The sequence below is a fragment of the Piliocolobus tephrosceles genome, chromosome 10 (genome assembly GCF_002776525.5).
Source record: "Piliocolobus tephrosceles isolate RC106 chromosome 10, ASM277652v3, whole genome shotgun sequence".
Taxonomy (NCBI): Eukaryota; Metazoa; Chordata; class Mammalia; order Primates; family Cercopithecidae; genus Piliocolobus; species Piliocolobus tephrosceles.
The window spans coordinates 96,985,345-97,012,970 of NC_045443.1; the positions used below are offsets into that span (position 1 = coordinate 96,985,345).

Here is a 27,626-nt window from a genome sequence, read left to right on the forward strand (position 1 = left end):
TTGATGATATGTATCACTCTAGAATATGTTTCAGTCATATCCTGAACTGTTTTAATTTATTTATGATGGTTTTCATCATTCTCTAATATCTCCTTGAGTAGCTTAATAATCAACCTTCTGAATTCCTTATCTAGCATTTCAAAGATTTCATCTTGGTTTGGATCCACTGCTGGAGAGCTATTGTGATCTTTTAGAGATGTTATAGAATCTTGTTTTGTCATATTACCAAAGTTACCTTTCTAATTCCTTCTCATTTGGGTAGACTATTCCTTCTAATTATTCTTAAATTTATGTTTGATTTGACTGTGTGCTTTTTTGTTTTTATATTCCTTTTTTCCCCTAAAAGATGTGACTTCAATGCTTATAGTTAATTATAGCATAACTTAGTTCTTGGTACTTTCAGGGGTAAATACTCTGTAAGATTTCATTGGTTATAGAGAGTCTTTGTATGATGACTTTCTCATATGCTGGTTGTATTAAGAATGTGCTCAGTATGTAAGCAACTTCACTGTTTCCTATGGGGTTGGAATGGTAGAAGTCTCTTAAAGCTTATCTCATTCCCCCATGGCATGTGCTTATTTATTTATTCGTTTTTCCCCAGTATTTTATTTGCTGATTTGATGGTTCAGGCTTCAGGCCAATAGGGGAGGTGTCCCTAGATAGGAACCAGCTGTGGCTAAATCAAGTGGGTAAATGCAATACTCAATGGTGTGCAGAGGTCCCAGTCTTGACAGAGGTGGCTGGAGGAGCTCACAGTGATTTGCACTAAGATCTTATCAAGGGGAAGGGATGCAGTCACCTCAGCTCCCCTGTGAGGTCAGTAGGAAAGTTATCCACCTCTCAGACATACTCCTGTCCAAGTGCTCTGGCTATGGAGATCAGATAGGTACCTCTTTTCATGTGCAGGAACGTTGATACTCCAAGTAGAGAGGAAGTGACTCTGTGTCTTATGCAATCTTGAACCTGTAGGGTGCTCCTCCTGTGGCGATACAGTAACCCTGACATGTTTCAGAAAGGTTGTCTATTGTTGTACCCATGCTGAGTTCCCATGGGAGAAGCCCCAACTGTGTCTGCCATGGTGGACAAGGGGGGAAAGACATCCCCTTCTCCAAGGCCCTTCAAATGCACCAGGGCTGACTGTTGGGTTAGAGCTGAAGAATTTCCCGGCTGAACCCAGCACTGGAACTGTGCTTCTGCTGAAGGAAACTTCACACCAGCAGAAAGATCTGGTGCTCAAGGCCTGCCATCCAGGGCCTTTTGAACTACAGGGTATTCCCTTGATTTGGTACACTCCCACTTCTCCTAGGAGTTGAGAATGCCTGGAAGTAGACTATTGTGAATGTTGTTTAACAGCAAATTTCTTATCAAATTTACTATGCATTTGCTGAATATACCTCTTATTATTTCTCGCTTGATTAAAGTTTTGTTAGACAACAAGCAGCTGTTTCAGTTTCCTTTGCATTGGCAAATTATAGTCACCATCATCATGACATAGACATGCTTCTCTATGATTGTATATTAAAGGATATATAGTGACCTTTGAGCATTGCTTAAAATGAAGGTGAGTTGAAGAGTGGGAACAATTGGGTCAGGCAAAATGGGAGAATTGATTAGCACTGCCTTTATAAAGTTAGGTATTGTTTATATGTTTTAATTCAGCGCTACAAGCATGTATGTCTTTAGTAATTTGTAAGACATTCAATATGGGGGGGACATTTTTCAAACGTAATGTGATTTATATTTTTTATTGTTGATTCATATTTCATTATATTATGATTTGAGATTGTGACTTATTTCTCTGATGTGTTGAGATGAACACAATGACCTAATAAGTGATCAGTTTTTCTCAGGGTTTCATGTATGCTTGAAAAGAACATATATATTCTGTATTGAGAGGCACAAAGTCCTAGATATGTCTATTAAATCAAGTTTATTAATTCTATTATTCAATAGTCTCTATTCTAATATTATGTTTCTTCATTTGTCAATATTCTGAATGAAACACGACATATTAAAATCTTGCAAATACTGTATATTTTTGTTTCTCAAAATTCTATCAGTTTTGGCTTTTAATGTTTCAAGGCTGTGTTGTGTATTGTTGTATGTAAAAAAATTATGACTATGATATCTTCTTGGTATTGAGTTTTCTGTGGTTTGATTCTTTTAATATTATAAAATATTCTGCTTTGTTCTTTTTAATGTTTTCAGCCTTCAATTAAATTTTGACTAATGATAGTGCTGCAATGCCTTTCTTTATATTGGTTTTGCTTCATCTTTCCTATTTTAACCCAATTCTTTCAAACTTTCTGTGTCACTGTGATTTAGGTTTGACTCTTATAAAAAGCATATAGCAAGAATTTTAAAAACTGCATCCAACATGATCTCTTTGTCTTTCATTAGTTATCTTCTCTTTCACATTTCTGGTTTGCCATGTTTCTTCTTTGCTTCACTCTTTTTTCCAAGAACTAGGGACATTTTAATTAATAAATGTTGCTTTATTCTTTTAGTCTTCATTCTAGGTTTAGAAGATATATTTTCCTAATTTTTAGTGGTTTCTCTTAAAATTTTTACCAGAAATGCTTTTTAACAAAAACAAAAATTATTAAGTATCTTTGTTTCTCTAGTTCTTTAGCAAACCTCTATCTTGCTTGTTTTTATTGTCTGAAAATTTAATATGCCCAGCTGCTCATTCTCAGCAGAGGGGCAGACTTTCTGGCCCCAGCTCCAGTGAAGCTCTTTTAGACTCCATTACCCTTAAGAATGCAATCTCCCCACTGCTCTGCCCACTTCTGGACCAAGTCACTGGCTGGGCTGCTATTCAAGTCCCACTTTCTATTTTGTGCTTCTGATGCAGTTGAGCATTAAGATACTTTCTTTGTTTTTCAGCACATGTAACGTTTATAATTTTCTGTTTTTCTATTTTATCTTTCATTATTGTTTTGGAACACTGGGCAGGAGAAAATAGGGTAAGAGTTGCTTTAACAAAAACTTGACAGATCTTGCCATAATAACAAAGCTGTTATACTTCTATAATAAGAAAAATGTTTAAATTAATTTAAAAATGAATACAGTACAATGTAATCCCAGAGCTTTGGGAGGCGAGGTGGGCATATCACGAGATCAGGAGTTCGAGACCAGTCTAACCAACATGGAGAAACCCCAACTCTACTAAAAATACAAAAGTTAGCTAGGTATGGTGGCAGACACCTATAATCCCAGCTATTCATGAGGCTGAGGCAGGAAAATCACTTGAACCTGGGAGGCGGAGGTTGCAGTGAGTGGAGATCGCGCCATTGCACTCCAGCCTGGGTAACAGAGCAAGACTCCATCTCAAAAAAAAAAAAAAAAAAAAAAAGGACTCACAAATGTATATATACCAAATGTTCACATTGATGTAGAAACTATGCACAGCAAAAAAAGAAAATACATCAGAATATTAACACTAGTTGCTGCAATAAGTATGATATGGGGAAAGTACTTTTTATTCTTTTTACTTTCTACCCATTGAACAAAATTAGTAAAAATTTATTCAATTTTATAATGAGAGTGCATATTTTTAAAGCTACTAGAAGAGAAAAGAAGCATAATATTAGTGGCTACGCTAAAAGTTTTAAAGTAACAATACAAACCAACAGCATTTCCTAAGGGAAATAATTAATTAGAAGGTAGGCATTTTAAGTCAGCTCATACCTTCAGAAAGGTATGTCACCATATCTCAAGACATAGACAAATCACTTTTACACAGTTAGTTACAGTAAACAAAGTGTGCTTCAGTTGAAATAATAATCCAGCATCCTCATAGATGCCTGAGACTAAAGGTCAGTTACTTTGAAAAGGAATGGAGTGCTTAGCTGATCCACTGCTCTCGACTTGTTTACAGCATAGCTTTTAGCATTTCATTATTCTCTTTTTATTGCCTTTATGCACAGGTGAAAAACACAGAAAACACTAGATGATTATCTGGTAATAAATTGAAAGATTCTATGGCAATGAAAAGCATACAAAACCCATGTGATTAAGTGGCACCTGCAGTTTTTCTCTGAATTCTGCATATAAACAGAATAGGTTCTCCCACAGAGAATGAGACTGACCAAATTTCATAGTTAAATATACAGCTATGGATGTAATAATAGTCTCTGAATCCCAGTATCCAGAGTGCGTTAAGCTATTATTTTGCCAAGTATTGCAGATAAAGACTCTCTGTTACCCTATGTTTAATATGTCTTCTTTGTCTTTGTGTCTTACACACCTATTTGACCTGGAAAATAAAATGTCCTCAATAAATGTTTGTGGAACAAATGAATTGGTGGATAGATGGATTAATGATTGAATGATTTTTTGAAAAGAGATGGTTCTGAATAGTAAAAGGCAACACTGAATTAATTTGAATAATGCACTGAGAACTACAGTGATTTCTCAATGCCAGATTTGCTTCTGAATTCTTATCTCCTTCAACAAACTATTCCCCTATTCTGTTTTAGTTTCCACAACTGCAATATGACATCTGATGATAAATGTGATGAAATCATAGATGTGGATATATTTTGTACATTAATTCTTGACTGAGATTAAATAACAAAATTACTTTTAATTCTCCATTTTTCTAAATTATTCAAACCTCATCTGTTAATACCCAAATATAACACCTAAGAATAACCTACTTTTCCCTTTTCCATTTTTTTTATAAATTGCCTCTGAAAGGCCAATCGAAAAATTATTACAAGCTTCTTGAATTTGTGTATTCTAATATAAACATAAAATGTAATCTATTAGATAAAATCTAGAATACAATATAATCAATGTAAAATTTTTACTTTTTAAACATACAGTATGACTGTATTGTATGTCAGGTAGTTATGTTAATATTACTTAGAGTCTAGGACTACATAAAGACAGAACTAGTAGTCGTCATATAATATTAAATGAATAGAGAATGAATTAGTAAGTCTGCAGTAGATATATCTGACAAGTCTAGAAAATGCAGGTAGAGTGAATAGGTGTTAAATATGAGACTACAAGCATTATGTAAGATTTCTGTAAGATTATATTTTCAGTATAACACTATTTCCGAATTAATGTTGTATGCAGCAGCTGCTAAATAGAGCAAAGCTATGGAGTGATTCCATGAAGTAAGAGCTGCATCGTTAGTATGCACTGAAATTACACAATTGTGAGTTCCATGAGCTATAATGATATTGCCTCTTTTAAAATTTTTACTTTAGGCTCAAGGGTACATTTTCAGGTTTGTTATATAGGTAAACTCGTGTCACAGTTTGTTGTACAGATTATTTAATCACTCAGGTACTAAACCTAGTAGCCAATAGTTATTTATTCTGATCCTTGCCCTCTTCCCACCCTCCATCCACAGTAGGCTGCAGGGTCTGCTGTTTCCTTCCTGGTGTCATTTATCACCCAATTTTCTCATTTATCACCCAATTTTATCACCCAATTTTAAGTGGGAACATGCAGTATTTGGTTTTCTGTTCCTGTGTTAGTTTGCTAAGGATTACGGCCTCTAGCTCCAAGGCTAAAAAAATAAACTCAAAACCATGCAATTACATGGAAATTAAACAACCTGCTCCTGAATGACTTTTGGATAACTAATAAAATTAAGGCAGAAATCAAGGCATTCTTTGAAACTAATGAGAACAAAGATACAACATACCAGCATCTCTGGAAAAGAGCTAAGGCAGTGTTAAGAGGGAAATTTATAGCACTAAATGCCCACATCAAAAATTTAGAAAGATCTCAAATTAACAACCTAACATCACAACTAAAAGAAATAGATAACCAGGAGCAACCCCAAAGCTAGCAGAAGACAAGAAATAACTGAAATCAGGGCTGAAATGAAGGATATCAAGACATGAAAAACTGTTCAAAAGATCAACAAATCCAGGAGACGATTTTTTAAAAAAATTAATAAGACAGGCTACTAGTTAAACTAATAAAGAAGAAAAGAGAGAAGGTTGGTTTGGCATGGTGGCTCACGCCTGTAATCCCAGCACTTTGGGAGGCCAAGGCGGGTGGATCACGAGGTGAAGAGATCCAGACCATCCTGGCTAACACGGTGAAACCCCATCTCTACTAAAAATACAAAAAATTAGCCAGGCGTGGTGGCGGGTGCCTGTGGTCCCAGCTACTAGGGAGGCTGAGGCAGGAGAATGGCGTGAACCCAGAAGGTGGAGCTTGCAGTGAGCCAAGATCGTGCCACTGCGCTCCAGCTTGGGCGACAGAGTAAGACTCCGTCTCAAAAAAAAAAAAAAAAAAAAAGGTCTAAAAAACACAATCAGAAATGACAAAGGGGATGTTACCACTGACCCCAAAGAAAAGCAAATAACCATGAGAGACAACTATGAACACCTCTATGCATATAAACAAGAAAATCTAGAAGAGATGGATGAATTTCTGGACACATACACTCTTCTAAGACTAAACCAGGAAGGAATTGATTCCCTAAACAGCCCAATAACAAGTTCCAAAATTGAATTAGTAATAAATAGCGTAACAACCAAAAAAAAAAAAAAAAAACCCAGGACTAGACTGATTCACAGCCAAATTCTACCAGATATACAAAGAAGATCTGGTACCATTTCTACTGAAACTATTTCAAAAAATTGAGAAGGGACTCCTTCCCCCTTCATCCTATGAGGCCAGCATCATCCTGAGACTAAAACCTGCCACAAACACAACAAAAACAGAAAACTTCAGGCCAATATCCTTGATTAACATTGATGCAAAAATCCTCAACAAAATACTTGCAAACTGAATCCAGTAACAGATCAAAAAGCTAATCCACCACAATCAAGTAAGCTTCATCCCTGCAATGCAAGGTAGGTTCAACATACACAAATCAATAAATGTGATTCATCACATAAACAGAACTAAAGACAAAAATCACATGATTATCTCAATAGATGCAGAAAAGCCTTTCAATAAAATTCAACATAAAACCTCTCAATAAACTAGGTATTGAAGGCACAGACCTCAAAATAGTAAGAGCCATATCTGACAAACCCACAACCAACATCATACTGAATGGGCAAAAGCTGGAAGCATTCCCCTTGAAAACTGGCGCAAGATAGAATGCCGTCTCTCACTGCTCCTATTTCACATAGTATTGGAAGTCCTGGCCAGATGAATCAAGTCAGAGATAGAAATAAAGGGCATTCAAACAGAAATAGAGGAAGTCACACTATCCCTGTTTGCAGACAATATTGCCTTTTTCGGGAGCATTGAAAATAACTCTTGTCAAGGTTTCAACTGCACACTAGCCAGGATAATCTAAATTTAAATATTACAATGTATAAGCAAAAATAGTAGTTAACAGTCTGTATCTTTAATAGATGCAAGGTTATTGTAGAAGCCTAAGGAGGGAGATGCAATCAGATTTGTGATTTTAAGATTACTTTGACTGCAATGTGAATAATAAATTCACATTTCTACAAAAAAGATACAATCTACAGAATCTCTGGGACACAGCTAAGGAAGTGTTAAAAGGGAAACAGGACTTTAGGAGACTATTGTAATAGTCCAGGACAGTTATTGGTGGTGACAGAGATTAAGAGAGGCAGATGGATTTGAGAGATAGTTAGGGATAGAAAGTTACATAATTGCCCTCATCCTACTATTTGTTCCAGTTAAAAGTCACAAGACCTGGCACTTATTTGAATATGAGGAATTGATAGAGAGGGAAGTGGCAAGAATGACCCTCAGGTTCCTGCAGCTGGATGAGTAATTAAATCGTTTGCTGAGATGGAAAATTCAGCATGAAGAAAAGGTTTGGGGGGAAAGATGTGGGAGTTTAGTTCTAGATATGCTAAGATTGAGGTGCCCTTGGAGATATACAAGTAAATATATTAAGTAGACGATATTAAGTAGATATACAAGTGAAGATATTAGGTGGATTGATAGATGGGCCTGGAGTTAAGAGAAGTGGTCTAGCCTGGAGATAAGTATTTGGGAGTCTTCAGCATGTTGATTGTAACAGAAGTGATACTATAGATGAGATAATTTATAGAGAGAAAAAAGTAAAAAGAATAAAGAGGACTTTTTACGAGCCCTCAGGAGCTCTCAACTTTTAGAGTCATGAAGAAAAATGTCAGTTGTTACAATAGAGAAGGAGAAGGAGCACCATAATAAGATGAAAATCTACTTTGGACAGCAAGGGGAAGAAAGGTCTCCAGCTGGAGGGGTCGTCAACCTGTGCTTCTGAGAGGTTAAGAAAAAGTGAGGATCAAGAAATACCCTTTTTGATTTTGTGACATCAAGGTCATTAGTAACTTTAGAAAGCACATTTCCACAGAGTAATGGGGAATAGACACCTGACTAAAGTGGGCTGAGAAGTGAAAACAAAGAAGGAAAATGTACATATTGAGAGCAAGGGAATAAAGAGAGAACAGTAGCTGCTGAGTCGTCAAGTGGGATCAAGGAACTTTTCATTTGTTGTTTAGTTGTTTTTGCTATTGGCTGTTCTTGTGGTTTGTTATTGCTTTTCAAATGATAAAGACCTGAGTAGATTTAATTGTTGATGTGCACAATGAAGTAAAAAAGGACAATTCAGTTTGGGAGGCCGAGGCAGGTGGATCACGAGGTAAGGAGATCGAGACCATCCTAGCTAACATGGAGAAACCCCATCTCTACTAAAAATACAAAAAAAATTAGCCAGGCGTGATGGAGGGTGCCTGTAATTCCAGCCACTCGGGAGGCTGAGGCAGGAGAATGGCGTGAACCTGGGAGGCGGAGCTTGCAGCGAGCGGAGATCACGCCACTGCACTCCAACCTGGGCGACAGAGCGAGACTCCGTCTCAAAAAAAAAGGGGGTGGACAATTAAAAATATAGAGGAGAGAAAGACTGAATGCAGGGGTCAAATTCCTGAGAAGGAAAAGACCTGGCCCATAGAAGATCGAGCCAACCTTGGGCAGGAGGAGGAAAATCCCCTCTATCTTAACAGGAGGGAGGAGCAAGATGAAGGTTACAGGGCAGTTGCATTTAAACACGTAAGGAAGTTAACAAAGTTCCATCTCATAACTTCTATTTTCTTTATGAATTAAAATATGAGACCATCTGCTGAGAATTAGAGACAATGGAGGGAAAGTATCTGAGGATTGAGGAAAGCAACACAGAACAAGAGTGGAATGTGAAGCAGTGTGGAGAGTCCACTCTACTTTGATGAGCATGAACTTAGGAATTAATGAACGTTTACCTTGTTATTATACATACACTGACATTATAGGAGAAATTCTGTTGCATAGGATAGCATGCATGACATCATAAAGAGCCTTTATTCGCACATCATCAAATCATCAACTTAGCAGGAGTTCACTGTAGTTTTAGAAATCTTATGTCTACAATTCATGTTATTCACACACTGCAAATAAAACTGATTTCAGGGGAGAAAAAGAGTGTGTGTGTGTGCGCGCGCAGTTTATAATGTTGTTTTCCAACTGCAACACATTTCCACTAAGTTGAACAAATTGAGATGATTATATTTTTTAATTGGTAAACTGTCCATATGGATGAAGGAGGCAGGTAATGTACTAGGATTTCCCTTCAGGTACTGCTTCCCTTGTTTTCTCTTTGCCCATCCATGAACTAGCACTGATTTACAAATTCATCATGTAGATATCTGCTTTAATAAATGGCTAAGACAGCACCGAGCACAGAGCAAATGCCAAATCAATAATTACTGTTTGATAAAAATGGTTCCTATCAGCAAGGCCAGTATTTGTATGTAAAAGAATGTTTCCATGGGGCTCAAAAATCGTTTGCTCTCTTAAATGAGTTAAATATACCCACAGAAATCATGTTGACACTACCCACTTGCTCAGCACAGATAAACATTTGTTCTAATCCAGTCTGAATTCATTTAATTTCAAAATTTTGGCATTAGAATAAAGGAAGTTTCACCATTCAAAAATATTTAGGTATAAACAAGTTACAGAATCACTCTCACACTCCTACCTATTTCAGATATTGCAGAAGGTATAGTAGAGTGTGGATTATTCACCAGATGGCATTTTTATTTCAGGTTGACCACAGTCCAGTAAGCACATTAGCAAATTGAACAGAGGTAACTAAGACCCACATCATCTTGGCATGCAGCTGTTGAACGTGTCCTTTTTTATTAGAGATCATCTATTCTCTTTCAACACGATTGGAAGCAGTCTTTACTGGTGATTTTGTAAATTGCTCATTAATCAAAATGGATTTATTGGGCATCCATAGTATACAAAGCCTGTACTAAGTGATTCAAAATAACGGTTGCCTAGTTACCTTAAAATGGAAAAATTCCCCTCGGAAGGTTAAAATTAATTGAAAAAGAGACAAGAAAACATTGTATTTGATGACACCTGGCTATTTCATAAGGGATTTTACTGCCATTACAGCCATTTTCTTTTAAACATAATATCCATCCATTCATTCGTTCATTCAATTATTCATTCATTTATGCAAGTGAGTCACCACCATAATTACACAAGGTCCTTTGCTTGATACTATAAAGGAAACAAATAGGATTCAATAGTGGCTGCATAAACATGACTCTTAGCAAATTTACCAAGCAAGTGCTAGACTACTGTTGGTCTTTATTTAATAAGTCCAGTACTAGAGCAATCTCATTCTTTACTTCATGTGAAATCTGTAGTCATGAGGCATTAGTAAAATGCTCCTTAGAAAGAGTATCCTTCATTTTCTGGTTGAATTGTAAAATCTTGCTGAACACAGATCTACTACTACACTGATTTTATTTAAATTAAACTAGTAGATCCGATAATTTTTTTCATGTGGTCAGGATTAGATTTATTTTGTACTAGCCCTTCTAGTTTTTAATACAAGAGACCACAGAAAGGAAAGTTAACTTTGATTTTCGGAGCAAATGCATACTGTATACACATGAATATACAATGTGTCCAGTCACAACCAACCCTTAGCTGCTCAGCCTCTGAGAGATGCAAGCCAGGCAGGTTGTGCTCTGTACTGTGGCCCAGGCATCCTCAATTGCCTCTCCCTATTATGTATTGAATTTGTGTGCTCAGTTTTAATCCCTATATTAGTTACCTAGGGGTGCTTTAACAAACTACAGCCGTCCTTCAGTGACCAAGGGGAATTGGTTCCCGGACTCCCAACTGAGGAGGATTGGGTATTTGAGGATACCCAAATCGTGGATGTTTAAGTCTCTTCTATAAAATGATGTAGTGTTTACATATAACTTATGCACCTCCTCCTGGATACTTTAGACCATCTTTAGATTACTTGTAATACCTAATGCAATGAAATGCTACATAAATAGTTATATGATATTTTGTTTAGACAATGATGACAAGAAAATTAAGTCTGTACATGTTCAGTACAGACCGAACCATCCATTTTTGCTTCTGACATATTTTAAATTTGTAGTTGGTTGAATCCATGGATGTGGAACTCACAGATACAGATGGCCAACTACACTAGTAACTGGGTGGTTTAAACAATAGAAATGTATTGTGTCACAGCTTTCAAGGACAGAAGTCCAAACTCAAGGTGGCAGGGATGGTTCCTTCTGTGGGCTGTGAGGAAAGGATCTGTCCCAGGCCTCCTTGGCTTCTGAATGGCTGCCTTTTCCTGGTATATCTTCACATTGTCTTCCCTCTATGGGTGCCTGTCTCTGGGTCTAAATTTCCCTTAAATAAGGATACTGGTCACACTGGATTAGGGTCCACTTAATGGCTTTATTTTAACTTGATTATCTTTACAAAGACTCTATATCCAAATTCCCCAAATAAGATCATATTCTAAAGTGCTATAGGTTAGGATTCCAACCTTTCTTTTTGGGGGGATAATGTGAGGGGGGACACAATTCAATCTATAACAGTCTCTCTTAAGACTTGGTCACCCTTCAATCTTTCTCTCTCTCTCCCCCCGCCCCCCACCCTCACTCCCACCTGCCCCATTTCTCCAGGAAATCTTCTTCATGCAGTTCTTGTATAGAGTAGTAAGGCCCATTTTGTCTGTAAACCTAAGCCATGTTACCTAACACAGCTAACTTAAAGCTACAGAATGCATTTCCTGAAGTACAATTCTCAAATTTCCATAGCTACTTATTGTCCAAGTGTCAGCATTTTCAAGGTGAGAGGGATGAGCTTTACTCCTACTTGCCTCTCAGCTTGGTTTCCCCTTGCCCTTCTCCGCTGGGATTGTCTTTGTTCTGGCCACTGTCATTTCTTGCTAAGTGTACACACTGATTCGCTAATGAATCTTCCTGCTTTCAACCTCATCTCTCTCCAATCTATACTCTACATTGCTTCCAGAGGGATCATTCTAAAACAGAAACCTGATCATGCCATGTTCACTTCTGCTGTCAGATGAAATGCAAACTTCTGAATGTCACTCCTTGTTCTTTATGCATTTTATGCTACTATCATTCTATGTGCTAACCATGCCAAGTGGGCATAGTCTCTGAATGTACTCTGTTCTTTCACTCCCTCTGCATCTCTGCACACACTGCCCCTTGTCTGGAATGCCATACCTCATTCATCTTTCTAACTCCTTCTTGAGGCCAGCAAATCATGTAGCACCTCCTCCCATAAGCCTTCCTTCATTTACATTCCTCCCCTTCTACTCTCCCAGAGCACCCTATGCTTATCTTGCTCATTGCCCTTATTATCCTTAATTTTAACACATTCTAAGCTCCTAAAGGTCAGTACTTATACTTTTTGCTGTGTTCCTTATGCAACATTTTGCACAATGCCTAGAACATCAGAGGTACTCAATAAGTGCTTATTGACTGGATCAGGAACTTGGTGGGTACTTACCCACCAAGATCAATTTGAGGGTCTCTAAAAGACTTCCGTGCATCAAGAAATGTCTCCACATTTACAAATTCTACCTTTAGTCAATAAAGAATTTAGTAACAAATGGAATATATCAGTAACTCCAAGAGAGGTCAGTAACTTCCCTGAGTTCACCAGATCAGTTAGTTGGCCCTAAGGGGAGAATGCAAAGCTAGGTATGAGTCACAAGGGACTAGTCATAGCAGTTGAGAGACTTAGAAGTAATAGGATTGATGCAAAACCTAAACTATGGTTTAATAGAATCAACAGAGAAAAAAATGCAAACTATTTCCTTACCTAACCAGAAAAGAAATGACAGTTATGTTGATGCTCTCCTCTACCTGCTATATGGCAATTCTGTGGGGCTGAGTGGCTAAGGTTTCATATAAAATTGCATAGAAACTGTTTTGATCTATATTCATCCCAATTCTAATCATTTTTTAAAAACCACAAAATTTCCCTTTAAAATCTGGAATCCTTTACCTTAGAATTCATGATCACAGCCCAAAGACTATCAATTATTATGAATTAAGCCTGGGTCAACTGAGCAAACTGGCTTCTTCTATACTAAACCCAAGTGATCAAACACAATTGGGGAAAATTATATACCCATGCAAACTAAGTCTTTACCCAATTTTAACAACAACAACAAACTTGGGCATTGTAGGGTTTCTATTTTCTGAAAAAGGCTGCAAGAATATCTTCTTATAATGTGACTTTAGTTAACACTCCTTCATCAAGGGGAGGCAAGAATTAAATTCCCTTCACTTATATGTAGGCAGGCTCTTGACTACAAAGGAAGTGATGTTGCCTTCTGAGATCTCATTCTCTTAGAATGTTTGCTTAGAATCCCATCACAGACCATGAGAAAGTCCAAGTAGGCCATGCTAGCGACATGAGTATGGTTCTTGAGAATAAAACCTCCAGACCCTAGTTAAGCTTCCCCAGGTGACACCACGCAGAACAGAGACAAGCTACCTCAGCCAAGCCCTCCCCAAATTGCAGATTTAAAAGCAAAACAAATGACTGTTGTTTTCACCCACTAAGTTTTGGAATGGTTTGTTATGCAGCGACAATAACCAGAATAGATTTTGATAGTTGGATATGGGATGCTGCCAAAACAAAAACTTGAAATATGTGTCATGAGCACTGAGATTGGGCAGCAGAAGAAGCTGGAAGAGCTCCAAAGACAGTGCCTGTCAAGCCAAAAGGGCCAAGGAATGGATGGATTTGTGGAAGCCTTAAAAGCTGTAAGAAAGGTGTTGGTGAAAGTTTAAAGGAAAGAAAATCTAACTGGAAGCTGAAACAAGCTTCCCTCTCTGCAATCTTTTACTAGGTCTGTGGCAAAAATCCAAGACGCACTCCCTCTCTCTCTCTGTGCATATACGAAGAAGAGGTTCAGTAAGCAGGGTGGTGACAACCTTCCACAAGCCAGGAAGAGAGCCCTCACCAGAACCCGACCATGCTGGTACCCTGCACATTTCCAGTCTCCAAAACAAGGAGATAATACAAATGATGCAGCTTCCTCTTAGTTCTTTGGGGATGCTTGCTCTCAGAATCCAGCCAGTATGTCAGGAGGAAACCTAAGCAGTGCATGGAGAGCAAAAAAACGGCCTCCAGTTCATTGCCTTAGCCAAGTTACTGGTACACACCCAACAGTAACTTGCCAGCCATGTGAGCTGCCCATCTTAAAAGTGTTCCCCCATTCCCCAGTTGAACAGCCAAAGATCATAAGATGTGACACAGATATGCAGTCTCTGACTAGCCTTGTCAAACTTGCAGATTTGTAAGCAAAATAAATGACTGATGTCAGTTCCTTTTGGGGTGGCCTGTTAATAACAATAGATAACTGATATAGGCATCATCTCTATGTCTTCCTCAAGCTCCAGGTAAGGGTAAATGCCCCCCATTTCTGTTTCCAAAGAACACTCTGTGAAACATTATCTTAGCAATTATTGTACTCAATTGAATTTAACTCTTCACTTGTCTGTCTCTCTTTGAGCTCAAGGATAATACCATGCTTTTTGAAAAATTATCTCCTCAAATATATTATGTTTGTCACATTCTCTCTGTCTTCTACTCTGGAACTTTGATTAGACATGTGAAAACTTTGCAGTACATCTTTCAAGTCTCTCAGCTTCTCTTTCATATTTTCCATATTTTTGTCTCTGTGTAACATTCCAAAAAATTTCTTGTGGCCTAAAATTTCCAGTTCACTGTATCTCTCTTCAGCTGAATCTCATCTGCTGTTCCACTCATCCATTGAGTTTTAAACTGTGTGTGTGTGTAAGTAATTGGATTTTTTTTCATTTCTAAAAGTTTTTTTTTTTCCCTCTCCAATAGGCTAGGTCAATTTTTTAAAAAATTTTTTTTGGTTTCTAGTCCCAAAAAATATCTTCAGGCTCACTTTTTCTTTACAATGGCACAGTCATTTTATAGTCTACATCTACTAATTTCAATATTTGAAAGCATTTAAGGTGTGGATCGGCTCTTCCTTGTTTTTGTTGGTTCTTTTTGGAGTTTCTTTCCCTATAGGCTTAATTATTAGAAACTGCTAATTTTAATAATACGAAAGGTATTTATAGAAATTATTTGGGCCATGGAGGAGAGTATATTTTTCTCCAGAGGGATTACATTTTCTTCCACTTGATACCTGACGGTATGACTTTAAATGCACGAATTGACATTTTTTTGGACCACCTAGGTGATACGAATTTTGGGTGGAAATCTGTGAGGGCTCGTTCGTAGTAATAACTCTTCAGGAATTTCCCACCCCTTGACCTGCCTTGCTCTGCTCACAACAAATCATCTTTCCTTGCATTCTCCTTGGCGTGGGGAATACAAGATTACCTCTGATTCCTCTGAGGGTGTAGCCCTTAGAATCCTAGTTCTATGGAGGAAGGATTTAATATTACAGTCCCTGAGTGTTTTCTGTATCCAAAGCCACAAAAGCCTTGAGCACTGAAGTTCATTAGCAGGTTCAGTAAGTCCACCCAGGACAAAGGTGGCTTTAGTGCATCATTTATTTCCTACCCTCACCAATGTTTTGGCCTGATTTCTTACTAACCAACTGATAAAAAGAAATTCCTAATTTAGATGTGATTCAATTTATGTAACTTTCATATCAGGTTTTTGATACTTTTAAGAAGTTTTTTTCTTTTCTATATTGTATCCAGCATTTTTATTTGTTTTCAGCAAGAGTTGACCTCAACCTGATCAGCCTTGTTATCTGTGTCCATGTTGTTTTCATCCTTGTATCCTCAGCATTCAGAACTGTGCCCTAGTATGCATAAGAACTTAATTAGTTTCTGACTACTTAATACATAGCTGTGTCTTCAATTTTGCATTCTTTCCTCTATCACCCCTGATATTTCCCTACCCTCTGTGCCCCAATTAAAGCTCTTTCACATTTTGCACATCTATTCCTGCATTTTCCTATTTTAATGAAGCTTTCCCCCCTGAATATGCTATTTCCCTCATTATCTCTCTTATGGAAAAGTCCTCATTCTTGTCAACTTCCACAGCCTGGGGTCAGCATTGTTTTCATTCTCCATGACTGCTGTGGATAACTTTCTATTATTGGCCTTCATCCAAAATCTGATGCTCATCTGAAGTTTACCCTATTCTATTAAAACAGTCTTTTTCTAATTTTATTGCTGTCATATGTGGACCTTCAGTCATATCTCTACATTTCTTGGAAGGTTTCAGTACTTGATTCCCAATATCTACCCCACCTCATCCCCAATGCAATGCAGCACTATAGTATAGTGTTTAAGGGCACAAGTTAGATAGCTCAAGGTCAAGTACCAAATCCACTCCTCATTAACATGTAACCTTGTGAGGCCAGCTAGTGTTTCAATGTCTCAGTTCCCTTATCTGTAAAATGAGAATGATATTAGTACCTCACAGCATTGTAAGAATCATATGGAATAATGCATATAAAGCATTTAGAACAGTATCTGCCACATAATAAATGCTCAATAAATTTACAATTTTCATTACTATGCTCTTACTTTAAAAATCTTCCTTCTGTATGTTCATGATTAATTAACACCCTAGCCACAGTACTACTCAAAAAATCCATTTTTTTCACTTGTACAAAACTCCCTAGACTATTATGTATAATGGCTTTTCTGAATTTTATTTACTTATTTATTTAGAGACAAGGTATCACTGTGTCACCCAGGCTGCAGTTGCAGTGGTGTGACCATGGTTTACTGCAGCCTTGACCTCCCAAACTCAAGCAATCCTCCCACCTCAGCCTCCTGAATAGCTGGGACTACAGGCATGTGCCATCACGTCCAGCTAATTTTTTAATTGTTTGCAGCAATGGGGTTTCACCAGGTTGCCCAGGCTAGTTTTGAACTCCTGAGATCAAGTGATCCACCCACCTTGGCTAGGAATACAGGCATGAGGTAGTGTCTATAATAGGCTAGTGCTAAGAATACATGCATGAGCCATCACTCCTGGCCTGAATTTTAATTTAACCCTTCTTAAGGTCTAGCTCTTACTTTTAGCCAACAACCTTTTATCTTACCCAGAAATTGAATCCATTTGAAAATAAGTATTTCAGAATTTCTCTACATTTACAACCATGCTGTCTTCTCTCTACTCTCTGGGGAAAAAATGTCTGTGTTTCCCTAAACTAGCTGAGTCTTAACTTCTACCCATTCTGTTCTGTCTTTTTATTCTTTATCGTCAATACCTTGCTTTACAAGAAAATTCCTCTAAACTTGACCAAGTCTTACTTATCCTAACATAAACTAGCTATTTCCCTCTTGCACCTGCTTTTTTCTTATGTTACTATCATACCTCTTCTTCTCATCTCCTTGGAAGAGTTATCTGTACTCTCTATTCCCTTTCCCACTGTCTTATTTCCCATTTCCCAATGTCTCACTATTAACTTCCAGACATCTACTTTTACCACATCACTTCTAAAATTTACTATTGAAAAGTAAGTTGCCATCGTATTACCAAACCAAAAAGAAGCCTCTCTTCAGAACTTTTCTAACAACTCCTTCGCAGCATTAAATATATTGACCATCCACTTGAAAATTTCTTCCTTCACTAGCTTTCATGTAATTACTCTGTATTCTTTCTTAAAGTAATAGAAACTATAATGGTAGTCAAAACTCCATGTTCAAGCATAGGCCCCACTATTGCTCTTAAAACTCTAATTTCTTTATCAGCAATAGGGATAATATTTGTCTTGCTTTGTTCACTAGTTTGTAACGCAAAAAAATAAAACAATGGATCTGATAATGCCATAAAAGACACGAAATATATAAAGCAGCTAAGTAAGATTTGATAACTTGGTAACAGATAGGATGCAGACAATGATACAAAAACACTCTTGCTACCAAATTGGCTATGAACTCCTGAAGGATCCAAAGCTGTGTATCTTACCTGGAAGGTTTTTTTTTTTTACTATTAAAAGGTTTCCAAGCATCTTTATCAAAGCATTACCATGTCCATTAGGGCTTTTACCAGAAAGTTAGGAGACTTCAAATAAAAAACCCTCTGACTTACCTGAGCTCACTTTAAAATAAAAAAAAAATAATAATAATTATTGGAACTACATTGGGGGAACTTTCATTTTGATACCATAGCAGGAAATCAAAATGTTAATGATGCATCTTCACATAAACAAACAAGTAAATGGAATCAGGCCAATCATGAGTAAGAGATATTACCAGTTCTTGGGGAAGGTGCCCTTGCAATTTCTAAGGAGCAAGGTTTCTTTGTAACAGCTGTGTCCATGAGATCACACAGAAAGTTCTCATTTTCTGAAGGAAATGTATCCAGAGAAGCAGATGGTACAATTTCCATAGTGTAATTTCTCTTTTTTGGATAGGACTCCTGAAAAGAAGAAAAAATAAAAACAGCTTTGTGATGAAGAAATGGCCTTGTTTAATTTATAAAAACTAGAAAAGGTAATCAGGTTCATTAGTTCTTTCCAAAGTGATTGACAGCTGATGATTCATCTGTTTGAATAAATTATAGAATCATGTAACCCCAATGTCATCAGTGATATTTTTAAGAGTCCTCATAATTTAAAAGGACTGAATTTATTACTGAATTGTAAAGGCATTGCCCTTTTTGTAATATATATATATATATATATATATTATATATATATATATATATATTATCTAGTTGTGGCATAAACTGTTGGTTAACTGATCAATAGTCATTCCCAAGACTCTACTCCTTTGCCAGCCTCCTAGAGACAGCCATATAACTCAACTTTGGCCCACTAGATGTAAGAGGAAGTTTGCTAAAGGCTCGTGGAAAAACATTTTTCCCCAGAGAAGAAGTTTATAAGGAGGCACTTTCAGAGCCAAGGCCATCCCCAGGCTCCTCTCTTTGGATGCAGTTTTGAAATCTGGAGCTAGGGCAAGCATTTTGTGACCATAACGCAAGAATCTTCAGATCAAAAAGGTAACAAGACAAGAACAGCAACAGAAGGATAAAAAGAGCCTGGGACCTTGATGATATCATTGAGCTGCTCAAATAGACCCAGGGCCAGTTTCTCCAGGCTTCTTACATAAATAATAACATTCTTACAGTTTGAGCCATTGCTACTTGGGTTTTCTGTCATTTAGAGTTAAATGTCTTGCCATCCAGCACACTAGTATTTTTCCTTGTAAGTACCGTTAACTAATATACTAAGGTACTCTTTTCAGGTTAGGATAAAATGTAGGTCCAGTTCTATATGATTGATTATTTGATATATTCTAAAAATTAGAATTTATTTCACTTTATAAGATTTTAATTTCTTGTACAAAAGGCACTAATTGGTCAACAAATACTTACTAGGCATCTATTATATATGTAATATAATATGCAGCATAGTTATATATTATATATATAAATTATGTGCTAAATGCTGGACATTTTTTAAAACTAATGAGACAGAATCCTTGCTCTTAAGAAGTTCACAGTCTGCTGGAGAAGACTGTGAAATTCTGCATGATGAAATTCACAATTAATCATATTTTATTTTTGCTACAGATCCTCCTCAACTTTACAAAAAAACCCAAAGTAACTTGAAAATATTGTAAGTAGAAACTGCATTTAATACACTTAACCTACCAAACAGCATGGCTTAGCCTAGCCTACCTTAAATGTGCTCAGAACACTTAATTAGCCTACACTTGGGCAAAATCATCTGGTAACACAGTACAAGATTGCAGAGTATTGGTTATTTACCCTTGCGATCTTGTGGCTGACTGGGAGTTGTGGCTTCCTACCACTGCCCAGCATCATGAGAGAGTATCTATCATAGGGCATATTGCTAGCCTATGAAAAGATTCCAAATGATGTACAGTTTCTACTGAACATACACTGCTTTCGCACCATTGCAAAGTCGAAAACTCGTGAGTTGAGCCATCATGAGTTGTAGACCATCTGTATGTGCTACCTTTATAAAGTATGCTTCACAATCGAGAAAAAGACAAATAAGAAAATAAACTAATACTTTTGAAAAATCTCCCTAAGTATATTCTAGAGCTGATAAAGATTTAGTATGAATTCCTAGTTTTTCCACAGGGATACTACAGTACAGCAGAATTCAAGGTCAGGGTAATTGCTTTCAGATCATCACAGACCCTCACACATCAGAGAGTCAATTATGGTCATGATACTCCATTGAAAGCAGGAAATTGGGAGTAATTTATTTTTAACAACAAAGGGTGACAAAGTAGAAGGCCTCCAGAGGACAGCAATCAGGATGGCATGTAATTTTGAAACCATGTCAGAGAAGAAATGATGAAAGGATCTGCAGTGTTCCATCCAGAGAAGCCTTACAGCCACATAATAGTTTTCTCAACGATTTGAAAGGCTATCCGTCATGAACTATCCCACAAATGGGGGATGGGGAAAAGTTACTGTGGTAGATTTATTCTAAAGTCCACAAAGACAAGACAAAGACTAATGTTTATAAGTCAAGAAGGGCAAATTTGGCTCAATACAAAAAATAATTTTCTATGAATTAATAATATTGTTTACCTTTTAAAATAAAAATACACTATAAAATTAGTTAACAAATAGCATTAGAAAGCAACAGAAGGAATTCCACATTACTGAAAATCTTCCAGCAGAATTATCTGCTGATAAAATTGTGGATGAAACACATTGTACAATGAGTCCAGCAGGTTACTATAAGCTCCCTGAAGGCTGGAATTTGTCATGTTCACCACGCTATAACTAGAATCTAACACAGATCCTGCCAATAGTTGATGAGTTGATGCTCAATAAATACATATTAATCAACTGAACAGTCTCAAGTGTCCTTTAAACAAAGTTAACTACAAGTTACAGAAATGATTTCTTTTCAAATGTAAATTATTTTGCCTTTCAGTTCAGTTAATATTGTTCACTGGTTTGCATATAAAAAGTGAAAAACTGAGATTACAACGATAAGACTATAAAGATTCTATGAAAAAAGAGTCTCCAGTTAAACTCCCAGTTCCATCCTGAAATTAAATTAGTCAAAACAACCCATGGATTAGTTAAGCTGGAATTTTACAGTGTGTATGAACACTTCTGAGGATTTTTAAAGCCTTGAAAACCACTTTGAAATTTAACCACAAAGAATGGGTTAATTAGCTTTCTTCCTTAAAAATGAAGTATATACGTTTATTAGAGAATAATTTGAAAATATAAAGAAAGAGGAAAGTAATCACATGAAAAACCAGCATGCTGAGATAACTGAGGATAATATTTTGGTGAACATCCTCCCAGACTGTTTCACTCTGTGAATGTGAGTTGACATGTGAGTATGAGCAAAGGAAAGAAAAAATATTTTAAACAATAATGAAGTGCTCCCTCTTCTGCTTCCTAATGGAGGGCCATAATTTCTTTTCAGAATGTAAGTCTTTATAGAACCTGCCTTCCTCAGGGAAGATGAGGTCCCCGAGGGAAGGAGTTGGTAAAAACGAAGATAGTGAAACAATGCTTTTGTAACCAAATATTTCAGTGTCAAAAAACAGAGGTATTTCAACAAAATATCTGACAAGAGACCCTCAAAAGAGGATATGCAAGATTTTTTTTTAAAATGGATCCATGTGTGTCCACTACTCAGTTTAAGAGGTAGAATATTACCATTATATCATTGAAACCTGCCCCCCAACCCACCCCATGTTCATCTTTCCAATCCTACCCTTTTTCCTCCTCTACCAAGGCTAAATGCTTTCTGAACTTCATGTTTTTAATTCCTTGGATCGTGTTAAATTTTAACTATACATGTAAGTATCAATAAAAAATAAATGTTTAGTACTGTATGCTTTCAAACTTTATATATATAGTATCAAATGCTCTAGTTCTGTGATTTTTCTCAATCAATATCATGTTTCTGAGTTTCATCTATTTTCAGTATGGTACAGGAGCTCATTGTTTAAGGATACCACAATTCATTTAGACATTCTCCTGACAATGGACTCTTAAATGTTTCCTAGGTGTTTTGTTATTTAGGATAATGTTATTATAAATTTTCCCATACAAAGTCTCTTGGAGCAAGTAATTAGGGTTATGCTGCCTATTCTAGTAGTGATGGGGAAGAGTCAAGAACAGACAGCAGACGAGAAAAATAGATGAAATCAAGAGATGATAATGAGAATGGAAATTGTATGCCATGGAAATTGTATGCCCTGTAGATTGTATAGAATCTTGAGAATGGCATTTGCAGTTTTCTACCCAAAGTGGCAGGAGGGTTCAAAGGATATTCTGTAAGTCTTATTAAAATATTATATATAAGCATAGTATTATATAAAATATTTCCTAATGTGTTATTTAACTCTAATGATATATTTTGTACCCTTTTCAATGACAATTGTATGTCTACATGATGAACTTGGGTCCCAATATATACCTGGTCGTAATTTATCTAGCCAATCCTATCATATTGAAATTGTAATGTTTTGCTTTGAAGGAAACATTCTTGTTTATATATTTTGTCTACATATTCAACTGTTCTGAAATAGAATTCCTGTGATAATAGGTGTATGCCTTATGTTTACATAGAATTGAATCTGTACCTGGACTTTCTAATTGGTTCCATATATATGTCTATTCCAGTAGAGGCATACCTCAAGTTGTATCATGTTTTACAGATATTGCATTTTTTACAAAATGAAGATTTATGGCAACCCTGCATTGCACAAATCTATCAGCACCATTTTTCCAACATGTTCTCATTTTGTGTCACATTTTGGTAATTCTGCCAATATGTCAAATTTTTCATCATTATTATTATATCCATTATGGCCATCTGTGATCACTGAGCTTTGATGTTACTGTTGTAATAGTTTTGGAATGCCACAATCCACAATCATATAAAATGGTGAACTTAATGCATAAGTGTAGTATGTGTTCTAACTGCTCCACTGACTGGCCATTCCCCTGTGTCGTCTTCTCCTTGGGCCTCCCTATTTCCTGAGACACAACAACATTGAAATCAGGCCAATCAGTAACCCTTCAAAGGCCTCTAAGAGTTCAAGTGAAAGGAAGAGTCACACGTCTCTCACTTTAAATCAAAAGCTAACAATGATTAAGGTTAGTGAAGAAGACATATCAAAAAGCTAGGCCTCTTGTGCCAAACAGCTAGCCAAGCTGTGAATGCAAAGGAAAAGTTCCTGAAGGAAATTAAAAGTGCTACTCTGGTGAACACACAAATGATAAGAAAGGGAAACAGTCTTATTGCTGATATGGAGAAAGTTTCAGTGGTCTGGATAGAAGATCAAACCAGCCACAATATTCACTCAAGCCAAATCCTAATCCAGAGCAAGACTCTAATTCTCTTTAACTCAATGAAGGCTGACAGAGGTGAGGAAGCTGCAGAAGTTTGAAAGTGGCTGTGGTTAGTTCATAAGGCTTAAGGAAAGAAACCACCTCCATAACATAAAAGTGCAAGGTGAAGCATCAAATGCTAATGGAGAAGCTATTGATGAAGATGACTACACTAAACAATAGATTTGCAATGTAGATGAAATAGCCTCATACCAGAAGATGTCATCTAGGACTTTCACAGCTAGAGAAGAGAAGTCAACGCTTGGCTTCAAACTTTAAAAGGACAGTCCAACTCTTTTGTTAGGGGCTAGTGCAGTTGATGACTTTAAATTGAAGCCAATGCTCATTTACCATTCCAAAAATGCTAGATTCCTTAAAAATGATGCTAAATCAACTTTTCCTATACTCTATAAATGAAACAATAAACCTGGATGACAGTATGTCTGTTGGCAGCATGTCTGTTTACAGCATGGTTTACTGAATATTTTAAGTCCACTATTAAGAACTACTATTCACAAGAAAAGATTCCTTTCAAAATATTACTGCTCATTGACAAAGCCACTAATCACCAAAGAGCTCTGATAGAGTTGTACAAAGTGATTAATGTTGTTTTCATGCCTGTTAACATAACATGTATTCTTCAGCCCAGAGATCAAGGATTAATTTAGAGTCTCAAGTCTCATTATTTAAGAAATACATTATATAAGGCTATAGCTGTCATAGAAAGTCATTCCTCTGATGAAACTGAGCAAAGTAAATTGAAAACCTTATAGACAAGATTTTCCATTCTAGATGCCATTCAGAACATTTGTGATTCATAGGATGAAGTCAACACATCAACATCGATGTGTCTAGATGAAGTTGACTCTAACCCTCATGGAGGACTTTGATAGGCTTGACTTTGGTGGAGGAAGTAACTGCAGATGTGATGGATAAATAGCAAGAGAACTGGAAGAGGAGCCTGAATATAGGACTGAATTGCTGTAATCCCATGGTAAAATTTGAATGGATGAGGAGTTGCTTCTTACAGGTGAACAAAGTGTTTTAAGATGAAATACACTCCTAGCGAAGATGCTGTGAACATTGTAGAAATGATAACAAAGGATTTAGAATATTACACAAACTTAGTTGATAAAACAGTGGTAGGGTTTGAGAGGATTGATTCCAATTTTGAAAGAAGTTCTAGTGTGAGTAAAATGCTATGAAACAGCTTTGCACGCTAAAAAGAAATCTTTCATGAAAGGAAGACTCAAATAATGCAGCAAAACTACATTGTTCTCTTATTTTAAGAAACTGCCCACTGATTTTGTATCCTGAGACTTTGCTGAAGTTGCTTATCAGCTTAAGAAGCTTTTGGGCTGAGATGATGGGGTTTTCTAGATACAGAATCATGTCATCTGCAAACAAATATTATTTGACTTCCTCTCTTCCTATTTGAATACCCCTTTTTTATTCCTCTTGCCTGATTGCCCTGGCCAGGACTTCTAATACTACGTTGAATGGGAGTGGTGAGAGACGGCCTCCCTGTCATGTGCTGGTTTTCAAGGGGAATGCTTCTAGCTTTTGCCTATTCAGTATGATGTTGGCTGTGGGTTTGTCATAGACAGCTGCTATTATTTTGAGGTATGTTCCTTCGATACCTAGTTTACTCAGAATTTTTACCATGAAGGGATGTTGAATTTTATCAATGATCTTTTCTGCAGGCAAGCAGAGATCCAAATAATGAATGAACTTCCATTCACAACTGCTACAAAGAGAACAAAATGCCTAGGAATACAGCTAATAAGGGAAGCAAAGGACCTCTTCAAGGAGAATTAAAAACCAATGCTCAAGGAAATCAGAGATGACACACACAAATGGAAAAACATTCCATGCTCACAGATAGGAAGAATCAATATTGTGAAAATGGCCATACTGCCCAAAGTAATTTATAGATTCAATGCTATTCCCATTAAACTACCATTGACATTCTTCACAGAATTAGAAAAAAAACTAATTTAAAATTCATATGGAACCAAAAGGAGCATGAATAGCCAAGTCAATCCCAAGCAAAATGAACATAGTTGGAGGCATCATGCTACCCAACTTCAAACTATACTACAAGGCTACAGTAATGAAAAAAGCATGGAACTGGTGACAAAAACAGACACATAGACCAATGGAAAAGAACAGAGAACTCAGAAATAATACCACACATCTACAACAATCTGATCTTTGACAAACCTGACAAAAACAAGCAATGGAGAGAGGATTCTCTATTTAATAAATGGTGCTGTGAGAACTGACTAGTCATACGCAGGAAATTGAAACTGGACCCCTTCCCTACACCTTATACAAAAATTAACTAAAGATGGATTAATGACTTCAATGTAAAATGTAAAATTATAAAAACCCTAGAAAAAATCTAGGCAATACCATTCAGGACACAGGCATGGGCAAAGACTTCATGCCAAAAATGCCAAAAGCGATTGCAACAAAAATAAAAATTGACAAATGGGATCTAATTAAATTTAAAAGCTTCTGCATAGCAAAAGAAACTATCAACATAGTGAACAGACAACCTACAGAATGGGAGAAAATTTTTGCAATCTATCCATCTGACAAAGGTCTAATATCCAGAATCTACAAGGAACTTAAACAAATATATAAGAAAAAAGCAATCCCATTAAGAAGTAGGCAAAGGACATAAACAGACAGTTCTCAAAAGAAGACATTCATTCACCAAGAAACATGAAAAAAAGCTCAACATCACTAATCATTAGAGAATTGGAGATCAAAACCACAATGAGATCACCTCATGCAGTCAGAAAGATGATTATTAAAAAATCAAGAAACAATAGATGCTGCCTTGTTGCAGAAAAAAAAGGAATACTTTCACACTTTTGGTGGGAGTATAAATTAGTTCAAACATTGTGGAAGATAGTGTGGCAATTCCTCAAAGATCTAGAAGCAGAAATAGCATTTGACCCAGCAATCCCATTATTGTGTATATACCCAAAGGATTATAAATCACTCTATTATAAAGATACATGCACATATATGTTCACCACAGCACTGTTCACAATAGCAAAGACATGGAGTCATCCCAAATGGCCACCAATGATAGACTGAATAAAGAAAATGTGATACATATACACTATGGAATACTATGCAGCCATAAAAAGGAATGAGATCATATCCTTTTCAGGCACAAGGATGGAGCTGGAAGCCATTTTCCTCACCAAACTAATGCAGGAACAGAAAACCAAATACCACATGTTCTCATTTATAAGTGGGAGCTGAACAATGAGAACACATGTACACATGGGTGGAAAAAACACACACTGGGGCCTGTCAGAGAGGCAGGGGGAAGAGACCATCAGAAAGAATAGCTAATGGATGCTGGGCTTAAAAGGCTGATCTGTGCAGCAAACCACCATGGCACATGTTTACCTAACAAATTTGCACATCCTGCATATGTACCCTGGAACTTAAAATAAAAGTTGAAAGAAAAAAAAAAGAAAGAAACTGTCACAGTCACCTAAGCACCAGCAACCATTACTCTGATCAGTCAGTGGCCATCCAAATCAAGGCAAAACCCTCCACCAGCAAAAAATTACGACTCACTGAAGGCTCAGATGATCATTGGCATATTTTAGCAATAAAGTATTTTTAATTAGGTATGTACTCTTTTTTAGACATAATGCTATTGCACACTTCATAAACTACAGTATAGTGTAAACATAACTTTAATATACATTGGGAAACCAAAAAAATTATGTGGCTGACCGGGCGCGGTGGCTCAAGCCTGTAATCCCAGCACTTTGGGAGGCCGAGACGGGCGGATCACGAGGTCAGGAGATCCAGACCATCCTGGCTAACACTGTGAAACCCCGTCTCTGCTAAAAAATACAAAAAACTAGCCGGGCGAGGTGACGGGCGCCTGTAGTCCCAGCTACTCGGGAGGCTGAGGCAGGAGAATGGCGTAAACCTGGGAGGTGGAGCTTGCAGTGAGCTGAGATCCGGCCACTGCACTCCAGCCTGGGCGACAG

General features: G+C 36.9%; 1 protein-coding gene across 7 annotated transcripts in view; it reads right to left on the bottom strand.

Moving 5' to 3' along the window:
• Window positions 1-27,626, bottom strand: part of ANKS1B (ankyrin repeat and sterile alpha motif domain containing 1B) — a 1,351,669-nt gene that overhangs the window by 762,495 nt on the left and 561,548 nt on the right. For all 7 annotated transcript variants that reach the window (XM_023182451.3, XM_023182541.1, XM_023182286.2 and 4 more), the window contains one exon: window positions 18,501-18,666. In XM_023182451.3, coding sequence (XP_023038219.1) covers window positions 18,501-18,666 — 166 coding nt within the window. The remainder of the gene's footprint in view (window positions 1-18,500; window positions 18,667-27,626) is intronic.